The sequence below is a fragment of the Apis laboriosa genome, unplaced genomic scaffold, assembly GCF_014066325.1.
Source record: "Apis laboriosa isolate Shangri-la unplaced genomic scaffold, ASM1406632v1 scaffold26_cov146, whole genome shotgun sequence".
Classification (NCBI taxonomy): Eukaryota; Metazoa; Arthropoda; class Insecta; order Hymenoptera; family Apidae; genus Apis; species Apis laboriosa.
The window spans coordinates 658,760-680,310 of record NW_025222592.1 but is presented as its reverse complement, the minus strand read 5'-3'; the positions used below and the strand labels follow the sequence as shown (position 1 = coordinate 680,310).

The following is a 21,551-nucleotide window of genomic DNA, read 5'->3' as shown; positions in this document are numbered from 1 at the left end:
TATTATTATTATTATTATTATTATTATTATTATTATAATATGTATAATGAATTTAATTTTTAAAATATTTTCCTTTAATCAACATAATTCATAAAATAAATTGCTATTCATTAGTTAAATTTCATTTAACATTCTATTCACCGTACTTTCTTTTATGAAAATTCTTATCCAATTTAAAATGCTGTAAACATAGAGCTGATGATACAGACGGACAGCCGGCCACGGTTGCGTGAGTGGAATCATTGTGTAAACCCGCCAAGGGACCAGATACAATGTTACCTCAGAGCAACCGTCGTGTTTAGCCGATTTACACCGGATTATCGTTATCAGTGCACGCGCACCTTGAATTCATTCGATGTTAGAGGTTAGGCTCTATACTCCCAGTGCTGTCCATACTAATGAAGTCCGCGTTGAACAACCTGATGGCCCTATTGAATGATTGCTACGTCCATTCATTTGATAATAGGAAAAGCTTCTTTGATAAGGTAATCTAGATATACGGAGAAACAAGAGGATGGGATAGAGTTGAATTCGTTTGAAATGAATGAATTCATTTTGTTGTTTTTGTAGATAGTGAATTGCGGTTTCGAAAATTCAATCATTGAGAGATTAATATAGAAATTATTATATAATTATTATATAATTATTTTAGAAATCTAATTATTAATTTAGAAATATAATTTGCTTAGAAATTAATTTAATATTCAATTATTTACGTTATGATTTGATTTCATATTTAATTAGAAATTAATTAAGTTTTAATATTAAAATTTATTTAATTATTGAATTTTTTAAAATTAGTATAATTTAATCACGTGAAATTTTATTATTTAAACAAATTTTTAAACAAATTTTGTATTTCGTATTTAATCTAAATAGAGATATCTTGATATCGAAGCAACTTATAACAAATATTTGTTTCTGAAATTGAAAAATTTTTATAACTAATTTATTTTTCTATAATATGTAAAAAATATAATTTATAAACTTCTCTTTGAAGTATAAATTTTTATTTCATAGTAAAAATTATTATTTCAAATGCCATTAAAAACTTAAAAAATATGAATATTTAAAAAAAATTAAAAAATAAATAATTTAAAAAATTACATATATATTTTTATTTTAAAAATTGGAGTTGCAAAATCCTATATCTGTTTTTCAAAATATTAAGAAATTAATCTTAATTTCAAACAAGTTTGTATACTTTCTATGTTTAATAAAAATAAAAAATAAAAAAAAACAATTTTATACAAGATAAAATATAAATTGATTTAAAATAAAGATTTATGCAAACAAATGGTAAAATTTATTCAAGAAAATTTATTTAATTTATTTTCAAATGATTTATTTATCAAATATTTAGTTATTTCAAATAATGATAGAAAATAAAAAACCACAAACAATAGAGCAATAGCATTTTTTTTTAATATTACAAAAATTTTATCTTATAATTAGTTTAAGAAATATAAATATCAAAAAGTATTTTAAAAAAGGAAGTATATTTAAATATAATTATCAATCTTTAAAGAATAGAAATTCTGTATAAAAGAATATTTTTATATGTTGTAATAAAGTTTAAGAACAAATATCTAAATAAAAAATTAAAATATCAAAAAATAAAAAATAATATAAAAAGAAATATAAAATAATCTTCCTTACAAATTAATATTCAAATAATATTATTTAAGATTAAACTTAAACTGAACGTTTTGAGAAATTTAAAACTATACTATTTTACTTTTTAAAATTATTTGAAAAATAATTTATTTTTCAAATAATACAAACAAGTACTTACATATTTATGAACATATGAAAAAAATAAATAAATTGATATAAATAAATTGATATATTTGCAATTAATGTTTTATTTATCACTTCAAAGAAATAAATTATTTATTATTTGCTAATGATGCAAAATTCTGTTATTACTAGTTCTTCTTAATATTGTTATTATTTATTATTATTATTTATTATTACTTCTTATTATTATTTAGTATAATTATTATTAAAATTATATGTTATATATTTATTTTGAATATTATTTTAGAAATGAATTTTTCATCCAAAAATAAATGTTATTTAAATAATTGATTCGTTAATTTATTATTTTCCCAAATATTTATCTATCTTATTTCTTTGAATTGATTAAATAAAAAATATAATCTCAATTGAAATACGCTAATAAATAAGTTTTTATGTAATCTTAATTTGAAATAAAATTAAACTTAGAATTAACATAAATTAATTCATATCAAATAAAAATTATTTTCATTATTGATTTCATAATTTATAATTTATAATTTAGATTTATATTAAATTAGATTAGATTAATAACTTTTTAATAAACAACTGCGCAATAAAACTTTCACATATTCAGTATAATGATAATCTTGACAACATAAAAAATCATTAAAATTAGGGAATGATATCTTTTTTTAATAAATTTATCTGTATTTATCAAATAAACAATAATAAATAGCTTTATTTGAAATAATTTTTGAATTATTTGAAATAAATTTTATTTAAATTTCCAAACAATCGGTACAAAAAACTATATAATTCAAAAAATAAATGTCCAAATACTTGTAATAATATTCAATAATATAATTAACATATTATTGATTATTGTCGATTTGCTAATCGGCCTCTGGCAGTGTTTAGTGACCGAATATCGGTTAATTGGCTTTTCTCACTTATGTATATGAAAGGGATTGCAGGATGCCGGGGAAAGCGGCATATCGATTTAAGAAGTACATTAAACACAAAGGAACGCGTATCAGCTAATTTAGCCGGGAGTAAAAATGAGCGGAAAAAAGAAAGAGATGGTAGAAATGCGATTCAACGATTTATTCCGTGGAAAATGCATATATGATCGAGATGGTGAAGGCGAATAATTAGTGCACGGTAAATCAATCGGAGTTTAATAGAAAATTGTAGTCGTTGAACATTATCAGGTAATTGGGTTGAGAATTATAATAATAGAAAAAATTGCTTAAATAACTTTTATAATGAGCGATGAAACATGATTGAAATTAAAATTGCTTGATGTAGGTGGAGCACAAAGATAAAATGAGTTGATAAATCATTTCCTTATATGAAATTATTAAAAAAAAAAAGGATATAATATATTATAATTTCTACAACGAGATATTTTCAAATTAAAGAAATATATGAATTGATAATTGTTTTGCTTTCAAATACGTGTTTATAATTCGCGAATTTGTTCTAAATAATTTCTAAATAATTTTTGAAACTATAATTTATTGATTTTTCTGTTATTTAATAATAAATAAATAAATAATAATAATATATAAATAAATAAATAATAAATAAATAAATTAATAATAAATAAAATAATAGATATTTTTCTTTTCTTTTAGATTTGGATTAAATTGTTCAATTTTAATTTTGATTAATATGATAATGTGATAAATTGTGAAAAATTTTTTTAAATTAATCTTCATTACATGATCCTCTATACATCATAGATTCATTCTTTTTATTTTATCTCTTCATCAAACTATATTATTCTAATATTTTAATAAATATTATATATAAATATAAAATTCTGAAGTAACATGTCTGAGAAATTTTCTAATTTAAAATCAATTTCCATTTAAAAAAAAAGAAATTTAATATATTATTGTGCAAAACTGGAAAGATGACTATTAAAATGCATCTAGTTATAGCAACTAGATGATACATGAAGAAACGATGCGACAGTCTATACGACGTAAAGAAGTCGACGACATGTAAAGAAACCGCAATCTATATGACATATGTAAAACGTCCTAGTAATTCTAAGCAAAAAAAAAATTGAAGTTGCATTTTGTATAAAATCTTTTTATCCGTAGACTCCAGTCATTATTTTATATAAAATATTACAATATATGTGTTTGATATATTAATAGATATATATTTTATATATGTTATATATTACTAAGTTATTATTATTTATTATATATTTAATAAATTTTGCATGAATTTTAATAATTTATAATATCTTAATATGAAATAAATGTTATGAAATAAATATTATATTAAAATGTTTATTAAATGTTAAATTAAATGCTACAATGCTATTATATCACATCATTAAATACATACAATATACTATTATATAAAACGTAAAATAATAATATTTTATATGTTATAAAAAATATTTTATTTGTATTATTTAATATTAATATGATTAATATATTTATATTAAAAATATTTCGATTAACATTAATATAATATATTTATATTAATATTATATATTATTTATATTAAAATTTATATTAAATTATATTTAATATAATATATTTATATTATATTAAAATTATATTTATATTAAATTATATATTTATATATAATTTAATCTTGAACTATATTTATATTAAAATTTATATTATATATATATTAAATTATACAATTGTAATTTAATATGATATAAATAAATAATTAATTAATTATAATATTTTAATATTGTAAATATAAATTTGATGTAATAATTTTTAAAAACTATAATTACAAATTTTATCAAATAAAAAAATATATTTAATAATAAAAATATTCAAATATTTTTATAATTTTAATAATTAAAATAAGTATTAAACCACTATCATAAATAAAAATCACTATTATAAATTTTCAAAATTTTTAAAAAAATATATTTTGCTCTATTCAATATAGCTATCTTAAAATTTAAACAAACCTAATATTAATCTTTTTTTTCATTAGTTTTCTTCATTGGATAAATTCAAAAATTTACAAAGCGAAAGAAATCCAATATATCTCTAATCGATAAACTATTCGTGTTTTTAAAAGGCAAACTAATTATATCCGTGCCGTGTTGATTAATGAGTATATCTCGGTAATCTAATGACAAAATGCTAGATTCAACTCGGCTCTTTTCTCCCTTTTCTTTTCTTTCTCTCTTTAGGCCACGAGCCGTCTTTGCCATAAATATATGTTCGCAGCGCATGATAATCGCGCGAGTTATCTCGTGACAGTTTAATCCTCCCCAAGGAAATTGAACGATGCCACAAAGCACAAAGAAAAATTGCCATCTAATTTGGAATTAGTTTTTTCTTTTTTATATCAGTTTGTAATTTTGTTATTGATTGCAAATTAATATTATTTTATTAATATTATTAATATTAACAGGTTTCATTTGCTTAAATAGAATGATAGAATTTTCTAATTTAAGCTAACCTAATCTATTTTAAATATTTAAAATAGATTTTTTTTTTAAATATTTAAATTTTATTTTTAGTAAAAAATGTTCTCGTAGAAATTTTTAACTTTTTTTCTTTTTATATTAATTTCTAATTTTATTATTAATTAGAAATCTTATATTATAGATGTTAATAATAGATTACACTTACTTAAATAAATTCTCTAATCTGATATAATATATTACTTACTAATATATTACTTACTTAAATTTTATAGAAAATAAAATATCAAAATTTCTAATTTTTTTCTTTTTTATATTAATTTCTAATTTTGTTATTAAGGTTACATACATTAATGTTATTTTATAATTAATTATAATTTTAATAATTATAATTAATTAGAAATTAAAGTTACATACATTAATAGATTTCACTTAAATAAAATGATAGAATTTTCTAATATAATTTAATCTAACTATTTTAATCTAACTATTTTTTATAAATAATAAATATTTATGGATTTGATACTATGTATAATTTAGAAATTTTATTTATATTATAATATTTAAAATTTTAAAAAAAAATTTTATTATCTTTAGTGTAGTTAATTTAATTTTTCCAATTAATATTTTTCAAACTTTTAAATGGTATTTTGGAATTTCAGAAAATTGGTTTTTCTGATTTTTGATCCTTCTTGAACTTTTCTCTCAAAAGTCATTCAAAAAAATTTAGTATCTTTTCATATATATTTTTGATCTATTTGATCTACATTATATTAAATGTTCAAAAGAATTTTTTTTTTATATTTCTTGCGACACAACAATGAAAATAAATATTTTGCAAAGAAAAATTGAAAAATTTTTATGTATTAATTATTAAATAGGATTAATTTAATGAAATATAATATATATATATAATATAATATAATAAATAGAATTAATTTAATGAAATACAAACCATAAATTATAATATTGATATGAATTATTAATATTGATATGAAAAAATTATAAATATCTATTGTAATAATAATAAAATATATAAATAAAATATTAAAATAAAATAATAATTTTTAAATTTTGAAATAATAAAGACTTAACAATAAATTTTTATATATAAATGAATATATAATGAATATATAAATGAATTAATAATTTCAATAATAAATTTTTATAATATCATTTACTTATTTTCATTTTATTAAATATCATAAATGATAAATATAAATTATATAATTTTATTTTTTATTTATTATATCATTAAATTGTATAAATCATTTATTAAATAATAAAAATTAATATTAAATTATTATTGTGCATATTCTTTTTTTTATTTTTATTAATATTCGATTATTATCTCATTAATTAGCTTAAATCTTAATGCTTTATTTAATACGAAGGGTATATATCTTATTCGAGGAGATATAATTGATTTAGGATACATTTGTGTCATCAGAGCAAACTGAGATTTGCTTAACATGATAGATTGTTTTAATATAAATCTTGATTGATATAGATCTATTAGAATTATTATAATTTTAAATGTCGAATTATATAGATAAGACTATATTATAATTTAATGTTAATATTTAATATTAGAAACAGTTACAAGCGACTACTTGAGTATTTTACAAATTCTGTGTAATTATTGTATCAAAGAAAAATCAATGGAAAAATGAAACATAAATACATATGAATAATTTTAATGTTGTCAAAATTATCTTTCATTTATTTCTTGAAATAATTAAATGTTTGATAAATAAATTATTTGAAAATAATTTATTCTTCAAATAAAATTTTAGAATTTATTTATATGTATTTTCATTTTAGATAAATTTATTTAATTTACTTAATAATTCTTTGTTTCTTTTATTCATTATTTTTATTCCAGAAATAAAAAGTATCTTCTATATAAGATAAATATCATCAAAGAGCATTTCAAGTGCTATTATAAATCAATCGAAAACAGTTTTAAATGGTCATCATGTCCATGAACTGTAGACTGGTTGTACATCAGCTGGTGACTGAACTCTGACGATCTAATGATAGAACTCGTTGCACTCACATATAATCGCTCTTGAACCTGATCATAATAATAGCATTACGCGATAATAACCGATAGAAAACGCGATCGTGCATCTGCTCTTTAAAGCATCGATCATCGTTTTTATCATTTAGTATCTATCAGCTGTTCGCTGTTTACGCATACAAGAATATGAAACAACATGGTGAAAAAGAAAAGAAGGAGAAAAAAAAGAGAGAGTGTCGAGGGCAGTTAATTAAGCGCACGAGCCAACGATCAAACGAACGATGCATTCGGATAATAAACGATTTTCTATCAGAGTGAATCATTGATTACTCATGGTCTGCAGGAAAACGATGCACAGAAAACTTGGTGAAAAGTGAAGGAAATAATTGGGATTTGTAAAGTTGTAAATTTGTAAGTAAAATTTATGGAAAATTTTATGAGCAATGTGTATTTTTATAAAATTGTTATTTTATTAAAATTAGAATTTTATTAAAATAATTTTAATTCAAGAATTATTGATTTATTAGAATATATATAATATAATTATTATTGTATTATTAATAGATTGAGAATATTTATATGAGATGAAAATGTTCATACATTTATTTATATTTTTATAAAGAATTGAAAACAATTTGAATTTATTCAGAAAAAAATAGATAAAAATTCAGATTAAAAATTAATATTTGATGATTTAAATTATTAACATTTTTAGTAGTTTGTAATTTAGAAATTTATAATATATATATATAATAGTTTATAATATTTTTTTTATTCGTATCCAAAGTTAATAAATGCTTTTAAATTAGTAAATATTTTTTTAAAGAAATTATTATATTTTATTTATTTTTTATAGTATATTTGTATTAAAGTAAAATAAAAATTTATTAAAATATTTAAGAATAGAAAAACATATTATATAGAATCTTCATTAATAATAGAGATATAAAAAATAAAATTATACATATTTATAATTAATCAAAGATTGCTAAATCACTCTCAAATATCTAAAAATACAAAAAAATTTATTATACATTTATTTTCTACCTATTATTTTTCTTTATAAATAGAAGTTTTTGCATAGTTGAATTGAACTTGAAAATTATTAGTAGAAATTGTAATTTATTTCATATGAATAATAATAAAATATTTTATTTAAAAAAAGAAAGATGGATAGTTAAATTGTATAGCATAATTCTTTGTTATTATTTAAAGTAATTCAAAATTTACCCAATCTTTTTATTTGATATGAATTTAAAATAAATATGAAATCTTATATAAGATGAAAAATATAATTCTGGTTTGATGATTTTTATATTCTATAAATATAGTTGTATAATAAATTAAAAAAATTCTATAAACATAGTTATATAACATATATATATATTATTAATATATTTAATATATTTAATATATATATAATAATATATATATATTAATATAATATATTTATATGTATATTTATATATAATATATATATTATATATTTTTAATATCTGAAATATTTATAATTAATTTATTTTTTTATATTATTAATAATAATTAATAATAATTTATTTTTATAATTGTTTTATTAATAATAGAATTAAATAAATTAATTAAAATCGGATCTCCGATTTATTTTGTTAAATAGATATCGTTAACAAATGGAATAAACATTTAAAAATACTGAGATAATAAAATAACATTATTTTTTCATTTATCATTGTCATTATTAATTTTTTATTTAGAGTTATTTGCATAATTTCTTTTTTAAACTAATAAATATTCAATTTTCATTTCTAATTATGAACTTTTAATAGGAGAAAAATAAATATTTGTATTATATCTGTATAATAAATGTATTTAACTATTTCTTAATAATAAAAGATGATGTGTTTTTATGTATTTCAAATTCGAATTCCATATATTTCGAAGTTGAAACAATTTTCATCGAATTTTGATGCAGTCAATTTATTTTTATTAATTTCTAGCCTATAAGATAAGAAAAACAGAAACTCCTTAAAGTAAAAATAAAGATTTAGGAATAGAAAATTACATTTATGATTTTTTGAAAAAAAAATTAATAAAAAAAGTTTTCAAATTTTCTAAATAAATCATTTTATTATACAAATTTCATTTATTATACAAATTATATTATGTAAATCATTTTAAAAATATTCATTTTAAATCATCATTTAATATTTTTTTGTCATTGTATTCTCTAATATTTTTCAATATAATTTTTAAAATTTATATAAATTTTAACAAAACTGTTTTTAATTAAAAAATTTTTTGCCTTTGAAAAATTAATTTCAATATAAAAAATAAGAAATTTCAAGTGTCTTCAATCTGTATTTTCTCTCTTCTCTCTATTTTTTATTTAATTCATTTTTATTTCAAAAAGATTAACAATATCCTCCTCCGCTGAACACAAGTTAACAAACACGTAATTCTAGAAACATTCATCAAATTCCACTCACAAAGTACTCTTTATACTTCTGGAAGTAGTCAGACTAAACATAAACTAGATATTGCATTTCTTGACGACGGATCATAATGGTTGAATGGTTGCTCTCGTTGTGGGGCAGAGTAAATGTGAAACAGTGTGGCGGGTGCAGCCATCGCTGGTCGAACAACGGCGACGAGACGTAGGCGTAGAACTACATTATTTAAGGGCGAGTTCTGTCGCTCATAAATCGCGTTCTCGGCCGAGTCAATCCTGCGGGAATCGAAGTTCCTCCGCCGCATTTCCACCCGGATAGCGAGTTTTCTTTGGCGATGGCTTTGGGATCGGTGGTCGGCCGCTTTGAAGTTCTCCACGCACTGGTGATAAATTTCCGTGAAGAGAAGCTCTGTTTTCTTTTTTGTTCCATGTTGCCACGGTGATTTTTTTTTAATCCTACTGGCACAAGATCGCGCAGAAAATTGCAAATGTACTGAAGACGCGATGAATATTGTTCAAGTGAAAATAATTAAAGTAAATTTGAAGATAAAGAAACAAAAAGAAAAAAAGGATATGCACTTTAATTAATGAATGTAAATTATTGTATAAGAAAAATGAATAAGAATTGATTAAGAATGGTTTCGAAAATGACATAAATAATAGTGGAATTTGAGATACTTCGAATTTATTTATATTTATTTTTATATTATATGAAAAATTTAAATCATTTTGAACATAATTCGAAGTTCAAAACTTTTGATAAATTTTTTTGAAATTTTTAAGTTATAATAATGTTTTGAAATTCTTAAGTTACAATAATAATAAAATTACAATAAAATTTTGTGATATATTTATAGAAATATCAAATAATAGTAATATAGTGACGCACATGTTATCATGAACATATATATGTATATTTTCGAAATTCAATGTAATAATAGTAATTTTTTTTTCGAAAAGAATAATTCGAAAAGTACAGATAAATAATGATTATATATATAAAAAAAAGTTGTTCAAAATGTTCATTTCTACATATTCAAAAATCATTAAAATTGAACGTGATTGTAATTGTTTTTTAAATAATTACTAAATATAATTATGATAATTTTCTGGATTTCAGTTATTCTGAATTTCTTATAATAGATATTTTACGTCAATGAATCAAAGTAATTAAACAATAGGAAGATATTGAATACTCATTGCGCTATCACAATTCTTAAGATTTTCAAGACATCCAAAACGGTTAAGATTTTCAAAACTTTCCAAAGTTTTTTCATATCATATTTTAAATGAATTATGTATTTTAAGGAATATATCGAATGGATGCAATGTGATTTTTTTATATTTTATTTTTTATAGCGATGTGGGACCCTGAAATATATTGTTTTGAAAAAGGCAAATTCATTTTGATATAAAAAAAATCAAATCGATTCAATGTATTCCTTAAAAATTACATATATTAAAAAAATTTTGATATAATCAATAGATATAAATTTCCATATACTAATAGTTCTTATTAATTCATCCTATATTATTTAAATATACGGAGTGTATATTTAAGATTAGGATATCTATGGATTTCAAATAGTAATGAGGGAATAGTAAATTGTTCTCAAAAGTTTTACTTTCAAATTTATTTTTATAAACTTAGAATTCTAAATATTTAATCCTGACCTTGTTAGTGAATTCATTATAATAAATAAAATAACTATTTAATAAATCTTGAACTTATTTTGTTTCTACTTTCACTAAAGTAGAAACATTTTATTCCATGTTTCAATTTCTTGAAAAAATTATCACTTGCTTTTTTATATTTTTGATAATAAAAATCGCTAATAGGAACTTTTAATTAAAAAATATTTTTGTAATTTAGTTTATTTAAAAGTTTATTATTATATTATATTATTTATTTAGTATATTAAAAATATTTTGAAATTTGTAATGCTGTAATGTAATAAAGGACAAGAAGTTTCTTTCATAATGAAAAATTTAGTGCAGTTTTAGTTAGATATTCTGCAAGATTAAAAGATATATTTATAAAAGAGAATATAAATATTATATGAGCATTAGTGAAAATTATTATTTCATGCAAATCTTTTTTATGGCGATTATAAGAATCTATCATAAAGATTTTGAATAGAAAATAATGTAATTATAAACGAAAGTGATTTTTTATTTATCTATATATATACAAGCTTTTCTATATATAAATAGAAATATGACTTTACAATAATCAAATAATTTTTCATCTCTTTATTTTTCATAATTACATAAAAACATATTGTTAATAAAATAAAGTACATAACTATAACTATATAAGAATTTTATTTTCATATAAAATTCTTCAAATTAGTAAAAATTAAAAAAATTTATAAGGTTAAGATCATAAAAATTATTAAAAATTATAACTATTATAACTAATTAAAATATTCAATAGAATCAAATATGAATTTTGCTGAAAAATTTTTACTTTATAATATATATAAATATAATAGATATTTTTTATGTAAATACAATAGTGCCCGAATAACTATCACAAGACAAGTCATTCAAGAAGCTAAATATTCTGAAAATTGTTGTTGAGAGTTGAGTATGTTCTTTCTTGATTTCGCTTGCTTTAATCGTGACAAATGAGAAAGAAAAACATTGCATATAAGTGAGATAGAAAAAAAATGTTTGTTTTTTTTTTACGATATTTTAAGTTTCCGAAGATGTATACGTGTTAAAAATTAAAGTTTCGATTCCAAATACTATTGGTAAAAATAATTTTATAACAATTAATCAAATGAAAAGTGAAGGTTAACCAAGTATTATTATTATTATTATTAATTACAAATGTTACAAATATTTTTATTTTATAAATGACATTTATGACCTCTTTTAAAATTGTTTGGGAATCCATGATGTATAAAGTATTTTCAAAATGTTTCATCCACATATTAATTTTTGAGCTACAAATATTTTGTTATATAAATAAGTATTTTTATTTATTTTAAAAATTTCAGTTTCTATTGTTCAGAATTAATAAATTTTTGTAATTATTAATTTTACTCGTGAACAGCAAATCGGAATCGAAAACAATTTTCAAAAGAATTATATAAAATATAAGATTTCGTGATTGATAGATTCAGATGAATTTTCTAAAACTAAAGTAGAAATTTCTAAAGCTTTAAAAGTTCTTTAAGAAAAACTGTGTTTAAAAAATTGTTTGCAAGGGCTTCGAAATCAACATGATTCCGAAGTTTGAAGTTTCATCAAAGTCTACGTGAGGTTGCACATTTTCTTATTATTAAAGATAATAGTTCTTATGAAGAAAAAAAAAAAAATATACAACAGAAAAAAATAGAGGAAAAAAGATTTATTTGAGTTTTATTTCTTTATTTTTTGTAACTTTTTTTTAAATTTGAAATAAATATTTTTGATATTCGAATTTCTTATTTTTAATTTTTAAATTTTTTATATATATATTTAATATGTTGAAAACATTAATAATTAATATATGAAAATTAATTAAGATAATATATAATTTTCAAATATTTATTAATAATATATAAATATTCAAAAATTAAGACTAATAGATATTAAATAAGTATTATTATGGATATTATTTTATTCAAAAATTATTAATTTATTCAAAGCATTTACTTTTTAAATTTATTCTAATTATAATAAAAAATCACAATTAATTATAATTATAATTCTTGCTTCATTACTTCTTTGCTTCAGCAAATAAAAAAGTTGATAAATAATTTTAAATATATAAAATATATTTAAGAAGAAATGTGTTAATACACATCAATATAATATAAGTCAATAATTTACATAAACAAGCAAAAATATTTTAATGTTATGGACAAAATATATAAAATTTAAAAAATATACAATTTATTGAACGTTATTTTGATCATTATTTTAACAGCCATAATTAACTTTACAATAAAATTTTTATCTAAAATTTTTATTTTTTATCTATTATTCAAATCAGTTTATCTATCAAACGAGTTTATCTATTATCAAAACATCAAGGTTATAACTAATTAAAAAAATTTAAAATATACTTTATCTTTTTTTAATAATATTTTAATTACAATACAATATTATAATAACAAATACAATATTATAATAACAAGTTATTATATAAATCACAATAGCAGCATTTGTTTATATTAATTAATAAAATTTGAAAATAAAATATATAATATTATTAAATATTTTTTTAGTTATTTTTTTTTAATTTATCAAATAATTAATAATTAAAATTTAATCATATATATGATTAAATTAAAAATTAAAATAAATATTAAAATATCTGCAAAAAATACTATTTCTTGATCTCGATGATTTTTTAATATATTATCAAGATTATCATAGTGAATAGTGTTGTGAAGTCGCTGACAGTTGTTTATTAAAAAATTATTAACCTAACTCAAATCCAATATAAATCATGAAATTAGAAATTAAATAAATTTTTATTTGACATTAATTAATTTATATTAATTCTAAATTTAATTTCTATTTAATTTTAAATTAAAATTAAATAAAAATTCATTTAATTGCCGATTTAATGATTTGCATTGGATTTGGACTAGTTTTTTTATTTCTGTAAAATAATCGGCCATCAATTGTGATAATAAAACCAACCTGACTTAATTAAATTTTTTCCAAGAAAAATTTTTATTAATATCTTTTTAACGAACAACAATCGCTAAATAAAATTTTCATAATATTATTCAAGGTAATGATCTTAATAATATATTAAAAAGTCATCATCGGATGATATCTGTTTGTAATTAATAATTAAATAATTACCGAAAGTTTTAGATTTCTAAATATAATCTTTTCGGAGATGTCATTATTTTACATTTAATTCATTTCAATCAAGATATCTATCTATCTTCCATTTATAATCCTAATTCAAAGGAAAAAAAAAATAATCTATTTTTTCAGAATATTCGAATCTTTTATTTTAATCCAAAAAAATTAAAAAAAAATAAAGAAAGAAAAATACTTATTATCTCAAAATACAATCTTTAAATACAAAAAATCGCAATTTAAATAAGATATTCATTTCTTTAGATCCTGCGATAAAAGCTCATGTACGTCGGCTATTGTCACCTGGACAACCGGTATGTGACGAAACGGATTCGTCAAAGATATCTCTCGAGGCAACAACACCCGCGAATAATCCTAGAACAGTGTCGTCCGGCAACGGAGAGGGTACGGAACTAAGGAAACCTGGAACACCAGAACTTCCGGGAGGTTCGCCACAGGAACCAACTGGGGCGACACAATATGCGACCAGAAGCAATGGATCCTATAGTGATGCCTCTGGCTCTTCCGAGTTAGAGGCACTACTTCCACCAATGGATAGTTTCAAAGAAGAGGAACGCGCCCAATGGGAGCCGCTTTCTGGCGACAAGTTTTCCAGACAGAAGAACACACCTAGGTAAATGACAATAAAATTTTTTTTTTTACAAGAAAAAATTTTTAATTGATATTATTGATTTTCTTTTAATAAATCTTTTTTTGTTCCTAAGATTATATTTGCTCAAAGAGATTACAAAAATATGAGATAAAATATAAAAGAAACATCAAGATTTTGATTATTTAATTTGATATATTGAAACAAACAAAATAGAAATTTCAATGATTTTTTACTATAGGCATTATTTAATATCTTTTTATTTAATATATTTTTTTTATTGTAATAGGAAATTTTTGTATATATATACTTAAGTAGAATTTTTTAATTTTTAAAAAATTAATGAATGTAAATTATTGGCACAATAATAATTTAAGAATATAGATTCAAAACAAATGGATATTTGAAATATATTTTGTTTTTGATTGTTATAATAATGAAAGCAATCATTCACATACTAAGAACAAACTTATAAACTTATAAAAAAAAAAAACTTTTTTAAATCAAAATTTGCTATTATGGATTCAATATTTACAGATTCATTGTGATTATGCAAAATAAAATTTATATGTATAATTAATATAAAACAAGATATTGATTTTGTTATTTGATTTGATATTTATACATCATTAAAAACTTAATATCATTAATATTTTAACATTGTTTTTATTTAATTTATTTTTAATTTATTTTTTAATTTTAATTTATTTTTCTTAATTTTTATATTATTTTACAATACATTACTTATTTGATTTTTAATTTAGAAAAAGCAAATAATTTTTAATAATAATTTTCTTAAAGTATCTATATTATGCTTATTTTATACGAAACACTTTTTTTATATGAAAATTACTAAAATTATTTGTTTGATTTCATTATTTATCTATAAAACTTCCTATATAATATATAGAAAGATATAAAATAAAAAGAATATCTCATATTTTCTTATTATGATTTTATATATTATATATATATTATTATTATAATTATTAATCTTAAGAAATTATTTCAATTTTAGAAAAAGATTTTATAGTAGATTCTCTATCAAATAAAAATTTTGTTTTTATAATACATATGAGAATATTGGTGTTATTTTAATTTATTATTATTTTTTGAGAAATATGAACATAACAATATTGAATTTATTTAAAATACTCAATATTATTATTATATGATTAATGATTGATTATAATATTACATATACAATTATAATATTATTATTTTATGATTAATGATTAAAAATTCTAGATAGTATTCTCTGAAGAATTAAATTTTTTTATTGTCATATATTTGTATATATATTTAAACTCTTTCTTCAAACGTTTCCATTTTTTTGTGTGAAAAAAAAAATATATAAGATAAAATATTTATCATATTCAATGTAGAACCTAAAAAAAAACATTTAAACATAATAGATTATCAAAAGTAAAGCAAAATTGTCATAAATATAAAAATTATATTTACAAAAATATTTAATTATTATTGTATTATAGCATTAAAAAATTATAACAATTAAGTTCAGTATTATTTATAAATATAAATAAATCAATATTATTATAAATATAAATAAATATAAATAAATCAAATTAAAAAAATATATATCTTGATTAAAAGATCTTAATTAAAAAGCATATATATATAAGCATTTATGATATATTTTCTAAAAAATAATATTTTTCAAAATAAATATAAACAAAAAAATGATTTTCAAAAAATCATTTGTTTAGGATTTCATGTCATAAATGATTCATGTGACGGATCATAAATTTATGATTTTATTCTGTACAATTAGAATTATTTGAATGTAAAACTATTATTTAATAAAATATAGAATTCAAAATGAAATCATATTTTCTAAAATTAAGTAATTTGTATTTATACATATTATTTATTTTAATATTATAATATTTTTTAATATTTGTTAAAATATAATTCCCTTATATGTATAATAGCTATATAAATATATGATTTTTCCTTTCTTTTTATAATAAAAATGCATTTTTAATAGAATAAAATAAATACAATATCTTATTTTTAGGAATGTAAATCGTGCACACACTGCCTGATAAAAATATTAATGAAATATTAAAAATTTGTCTATTCTTTTACAATATTTTCTATTTTTCTACAATATTGTTTAGAAATAAATGGCGAATATTTCATAAATGATCAAAAATGAAAATAATTTTGATAATCTTTCAAAAAATATTATACTTTCGGAATTGCTAATCCATTGGTTCGAAAAAAGGAATATTATTATGATTTCAAATTAATTTAAATTTTTGTAACTTTATTCTAAGGAAACAAATGAAATTTTTAGTATTTTTTATATCTGAATACGTGTAAAAAAACAAGTCAAATCAACTAACCGAAGTTCGTTCGACCAAATGGGCTCAGGTTTGAAGCGTACATGATGACCGGTGACCTAATGTTGAACCTGTCGCGCACCCAGCAAAGCAGCGGCCTGCTCCCGAAGCACCAGAAGAAAATCGATTCCCTGAGGTACAACAATCATCATACCCACCATCACCATAATCACCACAATCACCACCATCATAACTCGGTACCCACCAGTCCTAACGAGATGCTGGGCCATCACCGTGCTTACAAGTGCACCGGTTCGAATTCGGCCAGCACCTCACCGGTCGGAATCAGCAAACGTGAAAGCGGCCAGTGTCCGGGCCAGAGCGATAATAGCAAACAAAATACCGCGAGTTTTGGTTATTCGAGCGGTTTCGTCCGCACCTCGCGCTCCGAGGACCACTTGCAATTCCAAAAGGATCCGTCGATGAGCGCGGTGGATATTGACATTGACGATGACGTCACGTCCAGCCTAAACACCCTGTTGGACACGAGGCCTGACAGCGGCCAAGGTTTGTCCAGCGAGAGGATCGTCTGGACGTACAACGCGCCGGTCAGCTCGCCATCAGCCTCGGAGCGCACCTCTTGCTGCCAGAATGGCAGCTCCTCGCAATCCTCGTCGAGTAGCTCCTCGACCGAGGGAACTAGTCCCCAAAGATCCTTATCGCCAACTTCCCCTACCTCGGTCTCGTCCTCCGTCATGTCCTCCAATTCTGGATCCCGTAGGTTCCCACCGCCGGTACCCACGGGCACCACACCGTCAGCCCTGGGACCCTCCGGCGACGGAACCGCATCCTCGGCCTCCGGCCTTCATCCCACCAACGGTGACCTCAGTCAGTCCGAGGCGATCAGCAACATGTCCAGTCCCGACTACAACGACGAAGAAACTATGGACATACTGAGTGCACGCGATATCATGATGGTCAGTGATCCGAGTGACAGTGACTCAACGATACTCGCCAGCGAACCACCTCAGAGGAGGCTGAAGGCAGCTGCTGCGGCCACCGTGCAACAAACGTCGAACGTTTACGCATCGGCACAGGAGAATACCGAGCATAGGATAGTGATACAGGTGAAGGGGCCGGACAAGGACGTCGCGGTGGCGAGGAATACGAGTCCAAGGCAGAACAGGAGACGGGGAAATCTTGGTAATCCGGAACTTGTAGCCACGTCCACCGCGCAGAACATCGTGCAACGCCCGCCCGGCAATAACACCACTGGGAATGTTACGCCTGAATTCGTTGGGTATCAGGTATGAAATTTAACTTTCATTCGAATCTTTAAATTTTTCTTAAGAATTAATCATGAATGGAATATTGAAAATTTCAGAACTTCTTCAGAAATTCAAAAAGTTTGAACTTTTCAAAAAAAATTGTCAAATGCTTAATTTTTTATAAAATAAATACTCTTTGCGAGATAATTTATTCGAAATTGAAGCAATTGAAAAAAATATTTCATTTGAATTTTCGGATTTTTCTTAAAAATTAAAAAATAAAAATTAAAAATAAAATAAAAATTAAAAATAGAATACTAGAAAATTCAAAATGTTTGATTTTCTGAAAAAAATTTAATTTAATTCGTTATAAGATAAATATTTTTTATGAGAAATGTTATTTGTAAGAAAGAAAATCAATTAAAAATCAAGATTTTGAAGCTTTCATGATTATAGTCATTATAATAAAATCATATAGTCATTATAATTTAAAGCTTGCGAATAAATTATATTCAAAAAGAATATTTTTCAATATTTCGCTAATTTTCAATATATTTTTCAGTATTTTTTTTATATGACCAATACTTGTTGAAAACATCAATTTGTAACGATTGCAGATTATCAATTTTTAGAAATATTCTAAAAAAAAATAATTGTTAGAAATTATAGTATTCTGTATTATAAATTTTTTTTATTACTAAAATATGCTAATGTTATTGGCTCAAAAAATTTGAATATTGGCTAAAAAATGCCAAAATCGCTATAAAATCTGTCGCTATAAGTGACAGAAATGAGTATAAATGTTTTAATTTCGTGATTTTTTTTTTAAATTTTAGATACTTCTTAAGATATATCAATAAAATAATTGATGATCATAAAAAAATTGAATAATAGATATTAAACATATTTTTTATATTTATTTCAGATATTGATATATGTATAAACGAGATTAATTTTTTTATTTTGATCCAATTATTTTATATATGTATGTTTAGAAAAACATAAAAAATAAAAAAAATTACAAAAATAGTCAGAAAGTTATCTATTCCTATTTTCATTTATATTGTGACTTTATCATTTTTTTAGTACGTTCAATGAAAATTAATTGTTAATTTGTAATTTCAATGATGAAAATTTCTTCTTACATTTATTAATAATATATTAATAATATATATATATATATATTACATACATATATATATAATATAATATTATATATAATATAATATTATATAAATATAATATATATTAATAATATATTAATATATATTAATATAATTAATATAATAAATTTGTTTACGAAAAATGACAGTAGCCCGAAAATTTTAATTTTAATTAAAGATTATATGTATGTAGAGCATAATAAGTTAAATTAATTTTTTTTGTTGATGAAAAATCTTCGACGAAATGAAATTAATCCTCAAAATTTAACTATATTTTCATGTTTTGAATACAATTTTCTTAAAATTTTTTTATAAAAAGTGATAGAACTAAATTCTAAACATTTCTATTGTACCATATAAAATTATATTTAAAAAAACGAAAATGCATTCCAATTTTGATTTCTTATTATCTTCATTGTGTTCTATATACTTACGAACTTTTATTGAAAATAAAAATTGTTCATTAATATATTATTAAAAAGTATTGAAATATTTTCGTGAATCATTGTATATAACAATAATATATAAATAATATATAATAAATGCTCGAATCATTAAATTTTTCAAGTTAATGATATTTATTTCAGTTATAAATAGATAGAATATTGTGATTCCTTTCCAATGCATAGTTATTTTTTTAAAACTAGTTAGTTATCTTAATATCTTTCCTTATCTTTAGGAATTAATAAAAATAGGATATGAGAAATTCTTTAAAGTTCCAAAAATTTCAATTTTTCAAATCAATAATTTAATTTTCTGAAAAAAAAAAAATTATTAAAATCTTCAGTTTCTCAATAAAATAGATATTTTTTAGAAAAAGAAGGGAAAAAATTAGCAAGTTTCCAATTTCGAGAATTTTGAAATCTCATAAATTATTTTGAATTTTGTGAATCTAACATTCATCTATTCATTTTTAATTTTTAATAAATTTTAATCTAAATGTTGAAATATATAATGAATTTGAATTAATAAAATTTCATTTCATTCGTTATTCGTGTATGGAAATCTTAAAGGAAATTTTCATTGAAATTTTAGATAGATAAATTACTTTTGAGAAATGGAATTTCAGATAGAATTTAATCATGATATCAAAATTTGATAGTTAAATCAATGTTATAATATACTTTAGAAAAAATAGAATATTCTTCTTCCTCTATATTTTATTCGTATTGTATGTATTTTAAATTCTAGGAGTTGAAAGAGAGCGAAGATGAGAATGAAGCTTTAAATATTGGAAATTACGAAGATAAGCATGCGTCGCCACCACAATCTGCAGATGAAGAAAGCGATATCGAAAGTCTACACAGCTTCCATTATAGTCCAAAAGCAGTGGACCTGCCATCAGCCGTTCGATTAGCCAAAAGACTATACTCCTTAGACGGCTTCAAAAAATCTGACGTCTCTAGACATCTTAGCAAAAAGTAAGTAATATTTATTTAATTAAGATTATTTTTACCAATTTAGATAATTAGGTTAAATCAGATTAGATTCCATTCGATAGACTTGTCAGCCGTTCAACTAGCCAACTATATTCCTTAGATAATTTCAAAAAGTCTGATGTTTTTAAATAGCAAATCTTAGTAAAAAAAATATATAATAGTATTTGTTTAATTGTGATTTTTACCAGTTTAAATGATTAGGTTAGATTTGTTCAATGGATGAGTCATTTAACTGGCCAAAGATTATATTTCTTAAACGGTTTCAAAAAGTCTGACGTCTTTAAATATCTTAATATATAATAATATTTGTTTAATTATGATTATCTTTGTCAGTAAGAATATAT

The 21,551-nt window shown here is 21.2% G+C and overlaps 1 protein-coding gene across 8 annotated transcripts in view; it reads left to right on the top strand.

Moving 5' to 3' along the window:
- The window catches only part of LOC122713772 (PH and SEC7 domain-containing protein), a 138,045-nt gene that overhangs the window by 104,621 nt on the left and 11,873 nt on the right, over window positions 1-21,551 (top strand). For 7 of the 8 annotated variants that reach the window (XM_043934525.1, XM_043934523.1, XM_043934524.1 and 4 more), the window contains 3 exons: window positions 14,686-15,055; window positions 17,429-18,644; window positions 20,960-21,189. In XM_043934525.1, coding sequence (XP_043790460.1) covers window positions 14,686-15,055; window positions 17,429-18,644; window positions 20,960-21,189 — 1,816 coding nt within the window. The remainder of the gene's footprint in view (window positions 1-14,685; window positions 15,056-17,428; window positions 18,645-20,959; window positions 21,190-21,551) is intronic. The other variant, XM_043934530.1, reaches the window with a different exon arrangement.